The 16162-nt window shown below is 41.4% G+C and overlaps 1 protein-coding gene across 2 annotated transcripts; it reads left to right on the plus strand.

Moving 5' to 3' along the window:
- The first annotated feature begins 115 nt into the window (after window positions 1-115).
- On the plus strand, window positions 116-14300 carry LOC307218204 (uncharacterized protein). Of its 2 annotated transcripts, XM_079980265.1 has the most exons (7): window positions 116-281; window positions 2750-3550; window positions 4172-4234; window positions 7137-7242; window positions 9567-9693; window positions 10078-10108; window positions 12572-14300. In XM_079980265.1, exons 1-7 carry the CDS (start codon window positions 179-181, stop codon window positions 14053-14055), a joined length of 2715 nt encoding a protein of 904 aa, XP_079836391.1. In that variant the 5' UTR covers window positions 116-178; the 3' UTR covers window positions 14056-14300. The 2 variants fall into 2 exon arrangements, with proteins under 2 accessions (XP_079836391.1, XP_079836390.1); XM_079980264.1 differs by having other exon boundaries at window positions 120-281; window positions 2750-4234.
- The last annotated feature ends 1862 nt before the right edge of the window (window positions 14301-16162 follow it).

Genomic DNA, 16162 nt, shown 5'->3' on the forward strand with positions numbered 1-16162 from the left:
CGAGAGACTTGATCACTTCTTTTGAGCCAAGCACAACATAACCATAACAGCTGCAGGCTCCAACTGTTTTCAACTGTCAGGCCCCCCTCAAACTGTTCCATTCCAACAATCACAGAGCGACAACTGTGGAACATACCATTAACAACAACTCTACCTCTACACCAGCCAGGAGGAAGCCATGCTGAGCACTAGATCCCTTATGGCTACACTGCTGGTTCTGGTGCCAGTCACAGGGTCTCCTGTTCTGGGCCATCTGCTTGTCCTTTGGGAAGTGTGGCCAGGTGAGAGGAAGGCATAGAGACACAGCTGGGAATGGGGTTTGCAAAATGAAACTAGGGGGCTCCTTCCTTGCCCACCCTGTCCCTGGTATTTGAAAGGAAAAAATGGGAAGACTGTGTGGTAAGGGCTTTAAGTTATGGGTAGCGTTTATTTGGTGGGGCTGAGGTTTTAGTGCCCTGCCCTCAATGCAATAAGCATGGCAGGGGTATATATTGACTTCAATACCTTCTCCAAGTTTCATAGGCACTGCCATTTCCCAACAATATAAATCTAGAGTCACTCTCTGACTTTCAAACCTGAGAATTAAAGGAAATTTTATATTTCAGACATAACAAAAATCATTATTGGTTAGATACAACTGCCAGACCCATGGTGGAATTCAAAGAGATACAAAGTCAAATCTGAATTGAACAAACAAGAAAAAATCAATAGTAATTCTGAGATGTCTCAAATGAATCTACATTAAATTTCCAGTGTGTTTATCCTTTCTATTTCCTACCAAATAAGGAACTGCTGGCAGTTCCAATCTCCTTATAGGCAGGCCTTCCTCTTGATTTGGGTATATTTTAATGGCTGCTGTGATAGCTGATTAGAAATATAATTTATTGTAACTTCCCTCAGTGTGTAACCCATGGGTAGGCAAACTATGGCCCGCGGGCCGGATCAGGCCCAATTGCCTTCTGGATCTGGCCTGCGGATGGTCCAGGAATCACCGCATGGATCACCAGCAAGCACATACTTTCGCTCTCCCTCACATGGCGGTGGTGGCAGCGCCTCCTCCCTCCCTTCTCCTGGCTTCTCCCTGCCCTGCCTAGAAGAGGAAGGGGGCTGGGCTTTGTTGGTGCCAGTAGCAGCAGCACTCGAGCGACTGCCATTTTAACCAGCCCCTCTCCGGAGCCCTTTCGCACGCCGCTCATCATCCCTCCACTGCCACCAGCCCCTGCCACTCGCAAGACACAGGTAAGCAGCCACCGGGGCTCATGGTGCTCTTGCATCATTCCCCCCCCCCAAAAAAAAATAGTCCAGCCCCCCACAAGGTCCGAGGGACAGTGGACTGGCCCCCTGCTGAAAGTTTGCTGACCCCTGGTCTAACCTGTGGCACTCCAGATGTTGTTGGATTACAATGCCCATCATCCCTGGCCATTGTCTGTGATTGGCTGAGACTGATGGGAGTTGGAGTCCATCAGCAGCAGGAGGACCAGGGCCTAAGGCTGTAATCCTGGTGCCATTTACCTGGGAGTGTATTACATTGAATTCAATACGAATTACTTCTGAGCAGACATGGCTTGGATTGCACTGAGCCATGGGGTTGCACCAAGGGGTGTGGCAGATTGGTGGTCACGATGGCTCGTTACTGCCCCAGCTCCAGCAGCGTCGTAAGCTGTAGCAATGCTTCTTTTAGCAGGGGGGCTCTGCCTCACCACATGCACCATTAGTGGTTACTGGTCTTATTGATGAAGGGGATGCTGAGAGAAAAAGTCCCCCTTTTTGCATAGCTCCTAAAACAGGCGCTTCATGGAGACCCTGTCTAGGCACTGTGTCTCTGTGTCAAGCTAGAGTGTGATGTGTGACAAAGAGAGACAGAAGGCATCATGTGGCTTTTACAGTTATGACAATCCTAGTCCTTATCCGTTGTTGTTGTTTTAGTTTTTTATTTATACTTTTCAAATTTACACATTTCATTAGTTTTACAATCAATTTGACATTCCAAAATTTGACTTTCCTTTCCCCTCTTTCTGTGGTTTTTAAATTTTATTTCTTAATATCTTCTGCATATCCAAGCTCATTTAACTTACTCATGTAATTATCTACTATAAATACATACTCTTATAAAACTGCAGGTTATGACACTAATCCTCCTAATATTTTTTTTTATCTGTTTACAATTTATCTGTAAATATTCAACAAACCATTTCCATTCTTTTATAAAAAGTTTGTTATCTTGATTTCTTATTCTGCTGGTAAGTTTCACCATTTCTGCATATTCCATAAGTTTTTGTATCCATTCTTCCTTTACTGGGACTCTTGCTTCTTTCCACTTAAAGACAAATAACATTATTGCTGCTGCAGTAACAAACATAAATAAATTTCTATACAATTTAGGTAGTTCTGTCCCTATAATTCCTAAAAGAAAAGCTTCTGGGTTTTTAAAATAAAAGTTATTTTGAACATCCTTTTCAATTCATTATATATCATTCCCCAGTAAGCTTTAACCTTACTACAAGACCCCCACATATGGACTAGTCCTCAGCAGTTGTGATGATACATAATGCCACTATAAATTTACGAAAGTCTGCCATACTGTAACGTTTTCTGCGCTGAGGGAGTTGTTCATAAACGCTGTCCTAAAGAACTGTGCACTGGCAAAATTAGCTTTATACGTAACTGAGCTTTAGCCTTATAATAATTAGAACTTGGTGCAGCTTAAAATATTTCAATTAAATTAATGATGTTGTTTGCTTTGTTGCAGGACATGTGCTAGAGTATCAACAAGTATCAGTACCAGTGGCAAAAAATTGTTCATGCAAAACATCAGGAAATGTGATCTTAGACCAGTCAACGCAGAAAAGGGGAATCAGAAATTACAGCGGCTTCAGAACAAATCTGAAAACATCTAGGAAGAATGCTTACAGGAACTATCAGCATAAAATCTTGCTAAAATATGTAATATTATATAAAAGAAATCCATATCCAATTACAGATGGAAGCATAAGTGTACACATTTCAATAAAACATGTAGGAAGAAGTGAACTAATTCTGAGAAGAAAAAGTTATTTAAGACACATACTCAGGAATATTCTGAACAGAAAATGTGATGGTTATGAAGTAAAAGTGAATTGGCGCAGTATTTTGAATGGTGCTAGAAAGAAATCTGAAACTAAAAGAAAGGAGCAATTGCAAATCACATACTTTGAAAATAGGCACAAACCCATAAGAGCCGGGTCACTATTGGGTTATATAGCATGTCAAACAAATATGATGTTAAACGTTGAAGAAGCATATTTCCAAAAAGATCAGGAAGGTTTAGAAAGTATGGTGATAAAGTTAGTAAAACCACAGATACCAAGAGGAAAAGTGCTTACTGAAGCTGAGGTACTACAAAAGAAAAAATCTAAGAATAACAGTAATAGAATATTCACTTCTGTCAAAGAAAGAGTCTTTTCTAAAGAGAACACAAATATTTACAATAAAGAACAATTCAGAATGACTGATGGGAAGAAAGTATTAAATGGAGAATGGAGCAGTCCATATATGGGATTTGAAAAATATGGTCAGTTCTCTAAAAGTTTTCAGCGGTGGACAAGCTTTGCTATCAGAGAAAATATCAAGTTGCAAAAATGGAAAACAAGAACTAAAAGTTATATGAATGCAAACAAGAAGTTTCCATTTATACATGCATTTACTTACCAAAGAAGTAGTGCCAGCAAACAGAAAATATTCTCAGCACATGAACCTGTAATGCCCAACATTCAACAAATAAAGGAGTCTGCATTTCAAATAAAAATGTACAGAAGCAAAAAATTAATAAAATTAGGCAAGTGGCTCAGAGCTAAAGAAAATAAACCTGGGGAAAATGGAATAGAAGTTTTATCAACAATTTACTATGTGCAGCCTTCCTTAATAAGTCCTACCTTTCCAGCTATTAAAACTGCTGTGGGTGTGAATAATGTAGTATTTACTTCAGAAATGGATGAAGCAAAGGCATCAATCTACATGACAAAAATGCTGAAATATCTCATGCAACCCTCAAAGAGAATAAAAAAGAAATACTTGAGTGTTGCTCATAAGGGATTTAGAATTTTGCCTCTAAAAGCACTCATGGTAAGAAAGCATCTTGATACGGAAGAGAGTTTACCAATCTTGTTATATCTCTTTAAACACATTTTTAAAGGTCCATCGGTTGTTGGAAGAACGAAACGATCAGCAAAAGCAGAAACGGTACCAATATCTGTAGGTAGGTTTACGCTGCTGTTATTTATGCTATAATTTACATGTAAAATAGAAATAATATTTTTTAAGAGTTAAGGCTATAACATTTAATTGATAGCAAGCTTGGGAGTTAGGAATCTGTGACTCCAGATGTTGTTGGACTGATGCTCCCATCATTGCTAACCATTGACCATGCTGGCTGGCGCTAATGGATGTTGCAATCTACTCCTTAGTTAGAGGCATAGCTTAAAAATGTATCCTGATTTTTAAAAGCATCCCTGAGTAATTGGGCAATGTATTTCCCCTCCAAATGTTAAACATTTTTAATATGCGTACTTATACAAAAGTGAAGATGGCAGACACCATTTTAGAAAGGTCATTCCCTCTTACACAGAAAAAGCCGTTTTTGAGATGGTACTGCAGAATATGTATCCATTATCCAAAACACTAAGGCAAGGGTGTAGTCAAGGCAGGGGACTTCACAAATATTATTGAAAATCATTGAAAGTACTCAATTATCTGAGATTCTGCTCCTCCCAGCAGAAGCCTGCCCCCATGTCCTATTTAGGGGTATTTTACCTGTGATTTCCCAAGAAAAGCTCAACAACTTTGGCTGCCTCCCCCCCCCCAACAAAAATCATGGCAATGCTCTTGCACTAAGGAAGTATTTTTTTCTTCATAATAAATGTTTAATAATGCAAACTTATGCAGATTTAATAGATTAATAAATTAAAACCAGCTTGATTGATCAGCTGAGATTTCTTTAAACATAGGACAGTCCTAAAAACCATGTTTGCTTTATATTTGAAATATTTTTATTTGGGGAAGTGAAGCCAAAGTTGTGAAAGGCTCTTCTGGCCCCTTATGAACCTTCATATATTTAGGGAAGGATGTGATACTTCCAACAGGTTTTAAGGATTGATAAGTTATCTTCTCTGACTGCTGGTTTTGCTGAGGCTGCTGCCTTTGTTGTTGATTTTGCTCACTTTTGACCTTGTTTTGCTCTGGCAGTGCTAAATTAATGTTAAGTTTGTTTTCATTTTCTTTGCTGTTTTTTTAAATATTGCCTTGAGGACTCTTCTTAGTTGGGAAATGTCTTGTAAATGTTAACACAAATAAAAAAATATAAATATAAATAAGAATTGTATTCAAGGATATCTAGTCTGACACCAAATTCTAAACATCTGTGCTTTCTCTTTTTGGCATATCAGTAAATTGTTACATACTGTATATGAAGTTGCATAAATATAAGAGTTAGTATGCCCCATACTGCTGATGGAGCTAGATTGTGGCCTGAGTAATAGAGCTTGTATAATCTTGGAGGCCTTGAAAGATTCTGTAAGGCTGATATCACTCAAAATGGAAGGAACATAATATTGAGCCTTGCAATTTCTGAGTTCCTTGCTGGTTACAGGGCCCTCTTTATGGACTTCTGCTACAGAACTTACTCTTAGTCTCTGAAGTTCTAGCTACTGATATGATAGACTTGCTGGAGATGGAGTAGACAAACATCATCATCATCATCATCATCATTTCATTCATGAAGCACTTCCCATGAGTCATCCTGCAATGGCAAGTCATCTTGCCTTGAGTGATTCTGTACTTTTTTTTACAATCCATAAGTGTTTTATTGGTAATATCTTAAGCCTTGTTAGATAGACAGGCCTACAATCACGGAAACATATCCTTAATTAATTTTATATTCTCCTGCTCACTATGTTGTGTCACCTTGGGAAGTGCTGCTTCTATTATGTGTCTAAACAACCTAGTTCTGTTTGTCAGTTAGATGGCAATAATTTGTTGTTGGCATTTGTCTGCCTTGGGAGACAATGGAGTGCGCCTCCGTGGGTGCATCAAACCACTGTATTAGCAGCACCAAAGTGACCTCCTTGGGGTGCAAGCTTGAGCAGGCTGCCCAGGTGGCAAGACCCCACTCTTAGCCTTGCTGATGTGGTTCAAAAGAAAGCAGAGCAATACATTTGGCACCAGCATGACAGAATTTTAAAAGGCCAGTATTTTTCTATCCTATGGGCAGAGAGACAAATTACAGAATGAAATGTATACTCCTAAAGTAATCTGTCTCTTGGCCCATAGGGGAAAAATAGATTGTTGTAAAGTAGTGGTGATGGTAATTTAAAGCAGAGGAAACAGCCCAGGAGGAAGGGAGTAAGAGACCCTTCTCTTCCCATTGCTTTTGCTCCTTTCAGCCCTAGATGTATGGCAGAATTTCTGCTAGCTAGGTTTATTTCTGGTACTGGAGTCAAAAGGTCAAAAACACAACTTTGTGAAGGGATTGTTATGGTCAAAAGTGAAGGACAGGGAGAGAGGTCAGCACCCATATCCCACCTACTTTTATTTGCCCTACGTCACTCTGCTTTACAGCTGTGTAAGGGACCTGTGTTCAGTAACATGGATAGGTAAAGGTAAAGGTACCCCTGCCCATACGGGCCAGTCGTGTCCGACTCTAGGGTTGTGCGCCCATATCACTTAAGAGGCCGGGGGCCAGCGCTGTCCGGAGACACTTCCGGGTCACGTGGCCAGCGTGAAGAAGCTGCTCTGGCGAGCCAGCACCAGCGCAACACACGTCCCGCTATAAAGCAGTACCTACTTATCTACTTGCACTTAGGGGTGCTTTCGAACTGCTAGGTGGGCAGGAGCTGGGACCGAAAGACGGGAGCTCACCCTGCCGCGGGGATTCGAACCGCCGACCATACGATCGGCAAGTCCTAGGCACTGAGGTTTTACCCACAGCGACACCCGCGTCCCTTAGTAACATGGATATGCTGCTATAAATGTCTAATTAGCTTTGCACATTCAAAGTGTCTAGTTTGTAACAGAAGAAGTGTAATTTTTTAAAGAAGAAACACCCACAAAGTAAATGTTGAGTACATACAATTAACTTTCAAAATATTTTTTTTTCTATTTAGATGTTTTGACGCGTGTAACTTCTGCCCTTATAGCATGTGCCATTATTTTTGGACTAGCTCTGTTTACTTTGGCATTAGCAGCAGGTTACCTGTACTATAATAGAAGGTAGGTTTCAAGGTTTTAGTAGTTCATCTTGTTATATATATTCTAAACAATGTATCTTAAAAATCCCAAAGATCTGAAAGGCACTAAATGTTGTAAGACATAAATAAATAAAAAATAGAGTAATAAAATTAAAAGGTACCAAAAAGACCACAGCGTCGCCACAAATAAAGTCTCTCTGGGGTAAGTATTCCACAACCAGGGTGCCACCACTGAAAAGGCTCTCACTCCAGCAGCCACTCTCTGCACCATGTTTGGTGGTGGTATATTGAGAAGGGCATCAAAATATGTTCTTAAAGTCGAGGCAGTTTTAAAAGTAAACTGAATGTAAGTTGTTTAGGGCTTTTAAAAGTTAATATGGACTGGAAATGGACTGGAAGGACTGACATAATATAGTCATACCAGACAGTCACAATTAACAACCCTGCTGTACTGTTTCCACGATAGGGATGTGTTGGGCTTAGGGCAAGGCCTGGTTGAGTATCGCACCTCTTACATCTCCATGAACTGGGGAATTTTTATTATTGATGGATTGATTGCATTTATATACTGCCCTCCTTCCAAGGCACCCAAGAGGACTTACAATTTTTAGCTACTAAGACAAATAAATTATATAACGTGGAAATTTTGCCAGGTGGGGAGATGGACCGTCCAATTGAAGCAGGCCTTGATTTTGTCTTTGCCTCCCTCCCTCTCCACAGGGCAGGTGGTGCATACCCTCCAACATTTCTCCAATGAAAATAAGGACATCCCATTCCATAATGATAATTTTACTATTTATACCCCACACATCTTACTGGTTTGCCCCAACATATATGAAAACACAATAAAACATTAAGCATTAAAAAAACCTTTTCTATACAGGATTGTCTTCAGATGACTCGGGAGTTGGACAATTCCATACACTCCAACTTTTCTCCAGTGAAAATAGGGACATCCTAGGGAAAAGCGGGACATTCCAGGATCAAATCAGAAACTGGGACGCCAGTGACTGGGAAAGGGCCACAAGCACAATGTTTTATGGAGAGCTCCTTTGACTATGAGCATACCAAACATTTTAAGTCCCAGGTGGAGAAAGGTGATTATGGCTGCCCTCCTCTCTGCAAGAAGATGGTGCACAGCTGCCAACCAGATCCAAATAACCCTGGGATTCCATTCCCTGTTACAGGGAAATATACATTTGTTTAATTTGGGGTTCTTCAATTTACCACAACCAGTGCCTTATGGTGGTGGTCTCTATTTCTTCCCTCTGCAATGTTGCCAGCTGCCTTTTGAATACATGTGCACTGCAGTGGGGGCTTGTCCTCCTCCTCTTGCCCCCACCAGCCTTGGAGCCACAAAAGAGCTCCCATGTTAATGCAGAAGTATTGCCCAGCCACTGCTCAGCTGTTGACTGGCATTCAGGACTCACTAGAAGGCCATGGGACTAGCAGCCATGGCACTGCATTAAGATACAGCACCCCCAAAGTGTGGTTATACCACTTTGTGAGTTTTAAATTACAAGTGGTATAAAAATACTTTAAATAAGCAATACCTTTCATCTCAGCAGCCCCATTGACTTAATTAGATATTGCCTTTGTCTCGTGGTGCTATGATGAGGGTTACCACTCTGAAACTAAACACCTTTATAGAAATGTGTCCCACTGAAGTCCTCCTACTTGATATAATTTTTTTTTTGGGGGGGGGGTGGCTTCATAAATTAAAAAGTGCAAAAATGGTTATTACAGTAAATTCAACTAAATAGAATCCCAGAATTGTTCCTTAATCAGTTTTCTTGATCATTGTACAAGTTGTTCATCTTTATCAAAATCATTTTTGCAATACCGCTTTTAAAGAGATTGATTTATTGCATAGTCTCTACTTCTTTTTCATCATTCAGGTCAGCTAAAAATTGCCAAGTGTTTTTTCATCCATCTATACCAAGGCTGGGGAAACCTTTTCATCCTGAGGGCCACACACCAGTGTGGATGGGGCTAGAGATAAAAGGAAGTGGAGCAACAGATATAAATTTTACCCATGAGCACATACCACTTTGTATCCTCTATCCAGAAAAGCAAGGGGCATCATTGGAGTTCAAGAGCACATTCCAGCCAGTCAAAAACACTTGGAGTCATTGAGGGCCGTGGCCTGTGGAGAGTTCTGAAGGCCAGGTAGAGAGGAATAGAGGACCACATTCAGCTCCTAGGCCTTAGGGTTCCCACCTCTGAAATATACCAGCGAAGCATTTTTAAAAACCTAGCTATTTAATTTTATTACATGTTAGTTCTTTAGATTCATGATCTATCTCAAAGAGAACCATAATATTTATGTATTAAAATGCATTTCAGGCAATTTGTTCCATTTCTTGAAGCTGGTTTGAAAGGCGAAGAATCCAAAAAGGAATGGAAACACACTGCTTCTCAGTGTTGTCCGCCTATTTCTCTTTCGCAGAATTTTCATTTTGGACAACCACAGGTAAAATATAATAATGGAAAATGAACTGTTAATATATGTGGCATTTTTGCACTGGTAATATTTTGAGGCCAAGTTAATACCTTAACCCTAAACACATTTGACCTAGTTTAGCAAGGGAGGTCTTTCTGCAAGATGGCAACTCTGAGCCATAGGAAACCAAGTAAACCAAGTACATTGGAGCAGAAGTCTCAGTAGGTGAGTTTTGGCAGAACAGGGGCTGGAGCAGGGACAGATCCACTAGGACAGGAATACAGAGGCTTCCTGAGTCTGTTACAAGCCAGCTATAAACCAAGCAAGTTACAGTTGAAAGTACTTTATTTTATATCATTTTTAATATAATAATCATGGTGCTTTGATGATAATCTTTCTGTTTATGTCTCACAGGAATCAAGGAAGAATCAAATATTGGCAACAGGTATTAAAACTTTTCTTAAGAGTGCAGTTTGAGAATTTGTTATACTACTGACATTTTGTGAAAAGGCTCTTGGTAACAATGTGATATACCCCTACATACAATAATATTGTCTGACTGAGGATGCTTAAAGGTAAAGGTAAAGGTACCCCTGCCCATACGGGCCAGTCTTGACAGACTCTGGGGTTGTGCGCCCATCTCACTTAAGAGGCCAGGGGCCAGCGCTGTCCGGAGACACTTCCGGGTCACGTGGCCAGCGTGACATCGCTGCTCTGGCATGCCAGAGCCGCACACGGAAACGCCGTTTACCTTCCCGCTGGTAAGCGGTCCCTATTTATCTACTTGCACCCGGAGGTGCTTTCGAACTGCTAGGTTGGCAGGCGCTGGGACCGAGCAGCGAGAGCGCACCCCGCCGCAGGGATTCGAACCGCCGACCTTTCGATCGGCAAGTCCTAGGTGCTGAGGCTTTAACCCACAGCGCCACCTGCGTCCCCCAATGCTTAGGATGCTTAGGGCAGGAAATAAATGTAGGGCAGGAAATAAATGTAACGTAAACAAATAGATGAAACAAACAGATGAAGTCGTCATACCATGTTGTATTGTCCATCCACAAGAAAGGGCTCTTACACAGAGACCATATTGTCTAAAGTGCATGGGTTTCCTTATGAGGAACATCTAATCTTGATCTCTTCACAAAAAAGTGCCAAAAGGAATAAAACAACACTTTCTCTCATTAATACTCAGAACCCACAGTTCCTTTTACAGCTGCATTCTGTTTGTATAATTTTAACACTTAAAATACAAGTTTGCAGTATGGAAGAGGATACAAAAAAACCCATAACAGATTCTAGCTCTTCTGGTCACTTTCAGTTACTGTATAGTGAAAATGGTGCTTTTCAGACACACACTGTATGTGCTTTTGAAAAGCTGGCCAATAATAATTATTTTAATAAGAGAGTCTTCAATGTTGTTGTTGTTGTTTAGTCGTTTAGTCGTGTCCGACTCTTCGTGACCCCATGGACCAGAGCACGCCAGGCACTTCTGTTTTCCACTGCCTCCCGCAGTTTGGTCAGACTCATGTTTGTAGCTTCGAAGACACTATCCAACCATCTCATCCTCTGTCGCCCCCTTCTCCTTGTGCCCTCCATCTTTCCCAACAACAGGGTCTTTTCCAGGGAATCTTCTCTTCTCATGAGGTGGCCAAAGTACTGGAGCCTCAGCTTCACAATCTGTCCTCCCAGTGAGCACTCAGGGCTGATTTCCTTCAGAATGGAGAGGTTTGAACTTCTTGCAGTCCATGGGACTCTCAAGAGTCTCCTCCAGCACCATAATTCAAAAGCATCAATTCTTTGGCGATCAGCCTTCTTTATGGTCCAGCTCTCACTTCCATACATCACTACTAGGAAAACCATAGCTTTTACTATACGGACCTTTGTTGGCAAGGTGATGTCTCTACTTTTTAGATGTATTGTACTTTGTATGTATGTACTTTGTATGTATGTACTTTGCATGTACTTTGTAGATGTATTGAGTCTTCAATACATCTACCCTAAACTCCAACTTGCAAATTAGAACCAACTTTCAAAATTTTGTCCTATAGGGCTTTCTCCTTTTCTTTTCTCTGTCACCTTTCTCTTTCAGCTACTTTTATTCGTTCCATTTATCTTTTGCCTGACAAATGTAATGAATTGTGGTGCAACCTACCTAAGTTTGGGGTGTATTTGCCATTCTGACTCACCACAGCTAGGCAAATCTCTATTATGGCCTTGCTACTTTGTTTCATGGCAAGAATCAGTTGAATTGCTTTTGTTGCTTTATTCTTTACTTTTTAAATATGTTTTGATGCCCTTTTATGCTTGTGCATGTTTTCCTGTCTACTGCGAGGACCCTTTCAAGGGGCTGAAGATATGAAATACAAATAATTAACAAATACACAAAAATATTAATAATTAGTTACACCACAGGAAAAATAGCACATATGCATGGGTGTAGCCGAGGGGCCAGGGAGGGGGCAGCTGCCCCCCTGAATCAATACAAATAAATAAAAATACATAGCAAACTGAGGTTCTTTCCCCCGAACAAAAGGCCTGCCCCCCCCAAATAAATCCTAGCTACGTCCATGCACATGTGTAGAAGGAACACTGAACTCATATGCTTGTATCAAATACACTAAAATCACTGAAAATCAGGCATCTGTAAGCAGCACTCCTATTCGCAGAATCTGCTTCTCCTTGACCTTTACTATCTCCCCCTTCCCTTGTGCCACAGCCCTCTCAATTCATCAGGGTCCCCCATCTCTTGAGGGAGTCGTTTTAGGGATGTCATGGGGCTGCCAGTGAAAGGAAGGGCCGGTAAAGACAGCTTCTGCTCATCCCCTTCCTCATTTTATCTAATATAAATTTATGATATGGTTACATTTTTAAAATCATGCACTTCTAATGAACAATGTGATCCTTTCCATTGCAGCTACTAAAACATGTTCCAAAGAGGAATTTGTTATTATGAAGGAAATATATGGCAGCTCTGATACAGAAGGCAGTTCAGAAATATCATGTAGAGGTTTGACTATAAGATCCAGAGCGATTGTGCTTCCCTCTCGGTCCAGTGACAGCATACAATCATTATTTGATGTACGTGATGATGTCTCTTCCCAACAATCCGTGACCATGGAAAATGGTTCCAACACTGTGCCCCCCAAAAACGACCTGGTTCCTGTTCCACAACAGCCAGATAATCAAGAGCAGAGTACCTCTAATGATGTGTCACCACAACTGAAGAAAACTATTTCAAAATCAAAATCTGACAATGATCTCACAAGATCTAGTAAAGTATTGCAAGGAGTTCAGCCAGACCATTGTTTGTATGATGTCAAAGATCCAAGTACCTCAAAGGATGTGACACTAAAGAAACCAACCATCTCAGAGCCAAAACCTGACAGTGCTATCACAGAGCCTACCAAAGCATCACAAACAGGCCAGACACAGGCAGTTCTGAAGTCAGAGCCTGGCAATGCTACCACAGAGCCTTCCTCTACTGAAGCATCACAAACAGGCCAGACACAGGCAATTCTGAAGTCAGAACCTGATAGTGCTATCACAGGGCCTTCTTCTACCGAACCATCACAAACAGGCCAGACACAGGCAATTCTGAAGTCAGAACCTGATAGTGCTATCACAGGGCCTTCTTCTACCGAAGCATCACAAACAGGCCAGACACAGGCAATTCTGAAGTCAGAACCTGGCAATGCTACCACAGAGCCTTCCTCTACTGAAGCATCACAAACAGGCCAGACACAGGCAATTCTGAAGTCAGAACCTGATAGTGCTATCACAGGGCCTTCTTCTACCGAACCATCACAAACAGGCCAGACACAGGCAATTCTGAAGTCAGAACCTGATAGTGCTGTCACAGGGCCTTCTTCTACCGAACCATCACAAACAGGCCAGACACAAGCAATTCTGAAGTCAGAACCTGATAGTGCTATCACAGGGCCTTCTTCTACCGAACCATCACAAACAGGCCAGATACAGGCAATTCTGAAGTCAGAACCTGACAATGCTATCACAGGGCCTTTATCAACTGAAGTATCACAAGCAGGCCAGACACAGGCAATTTCTAACACAGGACTTGACAGTGCTGTCATAGGGATTTTCTCCACTACAGTATCACAAGTAGACCAGGCACTGGCAATTTCAATGTCAGAAACTGACAGTGGTGTCATAGGGCTTTACTCTACCACAGTATCACAAGTAGACCAAGCATTGATAATTTCGAAGCCAGTACTTGACAATGCTATCACAGGGCCCTTCTCCACTGAAATATCACAATCAGACCAGACGCAGAATATTTTAAAGTCAGAACCTGACAATACTACCATACCACCTTCTTCTACTACTGTATCACAAGTGGACCAGCCATTGACCAAGATTTCTACAGTGCAAAATCCATGATCGGTATTTTACATCTTGGTGAATAATTTTAACTCTTCTCACAAATGTTGGTGGTTCTATTTCCCACCAAACAAATTCTTTGAATATGCTTCCATGAAACGTGGAGAAATTACAATCTGAGTTTTGTGACGAAAAAGCCATTGAATAGTAGTAATGCGTCTTAAGATTTTTTTAAAAAAAATGTATACATACTGGGCAACATAAATTCTGAATTATTTTTCAGAAATTAAAACTGACTAAACATATTTATTGGAAGTCATTTTAATTTAGGTGAGAGATGGCAGACATTTTTGTATTCAGGTTGTTGTGTGGACAGCATGTGGGAAAGGGCCATAGCTCAGTGGCAGAGCTTCCAGTGTTCCTAAAAAGGTAAAGATAAAGGACCCCTGACAGTTAAGTCCAGTCACAAATGACTCTGGGGTTATGGCGCTCATCTCGCTTTCCTGGCCGAGGGAGCTGGTGTTTGTCCACAGACAGTTTTTCCGGGTCATGTGGCCAGCATGACTAAGCCGCTTCTGGCGAAACCAGAGCAGCACACAGAAATGCTGTTTACCTTCCCGCCAGAGCAGTACCTATTTATCTACTTGCACTCTGGGTGTGCTTTTTGAGCTGCTAGGTTGGCAGGAGCAGGGACCAAGCAATGGGAACTCACCCCATCACGGGAATTCGAACCGCCGACCTTCCGATCAGAAAGCCCTAGGCTCCGTGGTTTACACCACAGTGCCACCCACGTCCCTCCCATTGTTCCTAGTATGGACATAATTTGGGTTTTCCCTTCTCAGATCAAGATAGAGATGGCTGTGAATAGACAAATACTTATAGGGGCATAAATTAAATTTCAAAACCTCATCAGAACAAATCCCATTTTCCTCTGGAGGAATGTTATTTAACAGAATGTGCTTATGATTAAACCATTCAGATTTTAGTAGTAAAATCTAAAAATAACGTAGCATTTATGAGAAAAACTTAGACCATTTCTGCTGTTTATAGCATTTCCATAAATTATTGCAATAATCTTTGCATGTAACAACCTTGCAAAGTAGGCCTAGTTGCAGGGGGAGATGTAACAGCAAACAGTGGGGAGGTTTAAAAAGTATCCACATGGTGCTTAGAGAATAACTTGCACCTAAATATTAGTCAGACAAAGGAGATGGTGTTGGACTTCCAGAGGAAGAGAGGGGAACCTGCCCCATTGTATATCGGGGGGGGGGGGCCTGTGTGGAGAGAGTCTCCTCCTTTAAATTCCTGGGAGTCTACCTTAGTGAGGACCTCACTTGGAAAATCAACATAACTCAGGTGGTCAGAAAGGCCCAACAGAGACTCCATTTCCTCAGGGTCTTGCGAAAGTAATGTTAAACAACTGATGAACTCCTTCTACCGGTCCACAATAGAAAGTGTCCTTTCATATTGTATCACAGTGTGGTATGCTGGCCTGACAGCCACAGACAGAAAGTCTCTACAGAGGGTGGTGAATACGGCACATGACATCATGGGCTGTCCCTTGAGTCTGCTAGATGACATCGCAAGGGATCGTTGCCTTAGGAGAGCGAGAAAAATTCTCAGGGATGACTCACACCCCGGCCATCACCTCTTTAATCTTCTACCCTTGGGCAGGAGATATAGAGTATACTCAGCCATACTAACAGGCTAAAAAATAGCTTCTATCCGTGGGCTGTTAGGCTGTTGAATGGAAAATAACATAGCGAAATTGACTTGCGAGGTGGTGTGTTGTTCGATAAGAGATTGAGTGGGGGGGGGAGGCTCGTTTAATTTCATTGCACACAGGCTGTACAATGACAATAAAGGTGTTATTATTTTAGTATTGTCATATTGCAAATATACTGAGAGAGAATAGTGACTTGCTTAAAGCTACCTAGGAAGTTCAAGGCCACCAGGATGAGGCCATGAGACATGAACCAGTGGCATTCTGGTTCAAAACACACTCTTAATCATGATGGTACATCAACTTATGTATGGCAGCAGTGGCCCAGTGGAAGGCTGGTGCTGGCAAATAATTGCTGCTGCTCCACTGGTTGCACATGGTCTGAGAACTTGATTTTTGCTTCAGTTCTTCTTTTCTTACTTTTTTTTGTCTCTTTCCCTTTCC

This window comes from Podarcis cretensis, assembly GCF_951804945.1.
Source record: "Podarcis cretensis genome assembly, chromosome: 6".
In the NCBI taxonomy this organism is placed as follows: domain Eukaryota; kingdom Metazoa; phylum Chordata; class Lepidosauria; order Squamata; family Lacertidae; genus Podarcis; species Podarcis cretensis.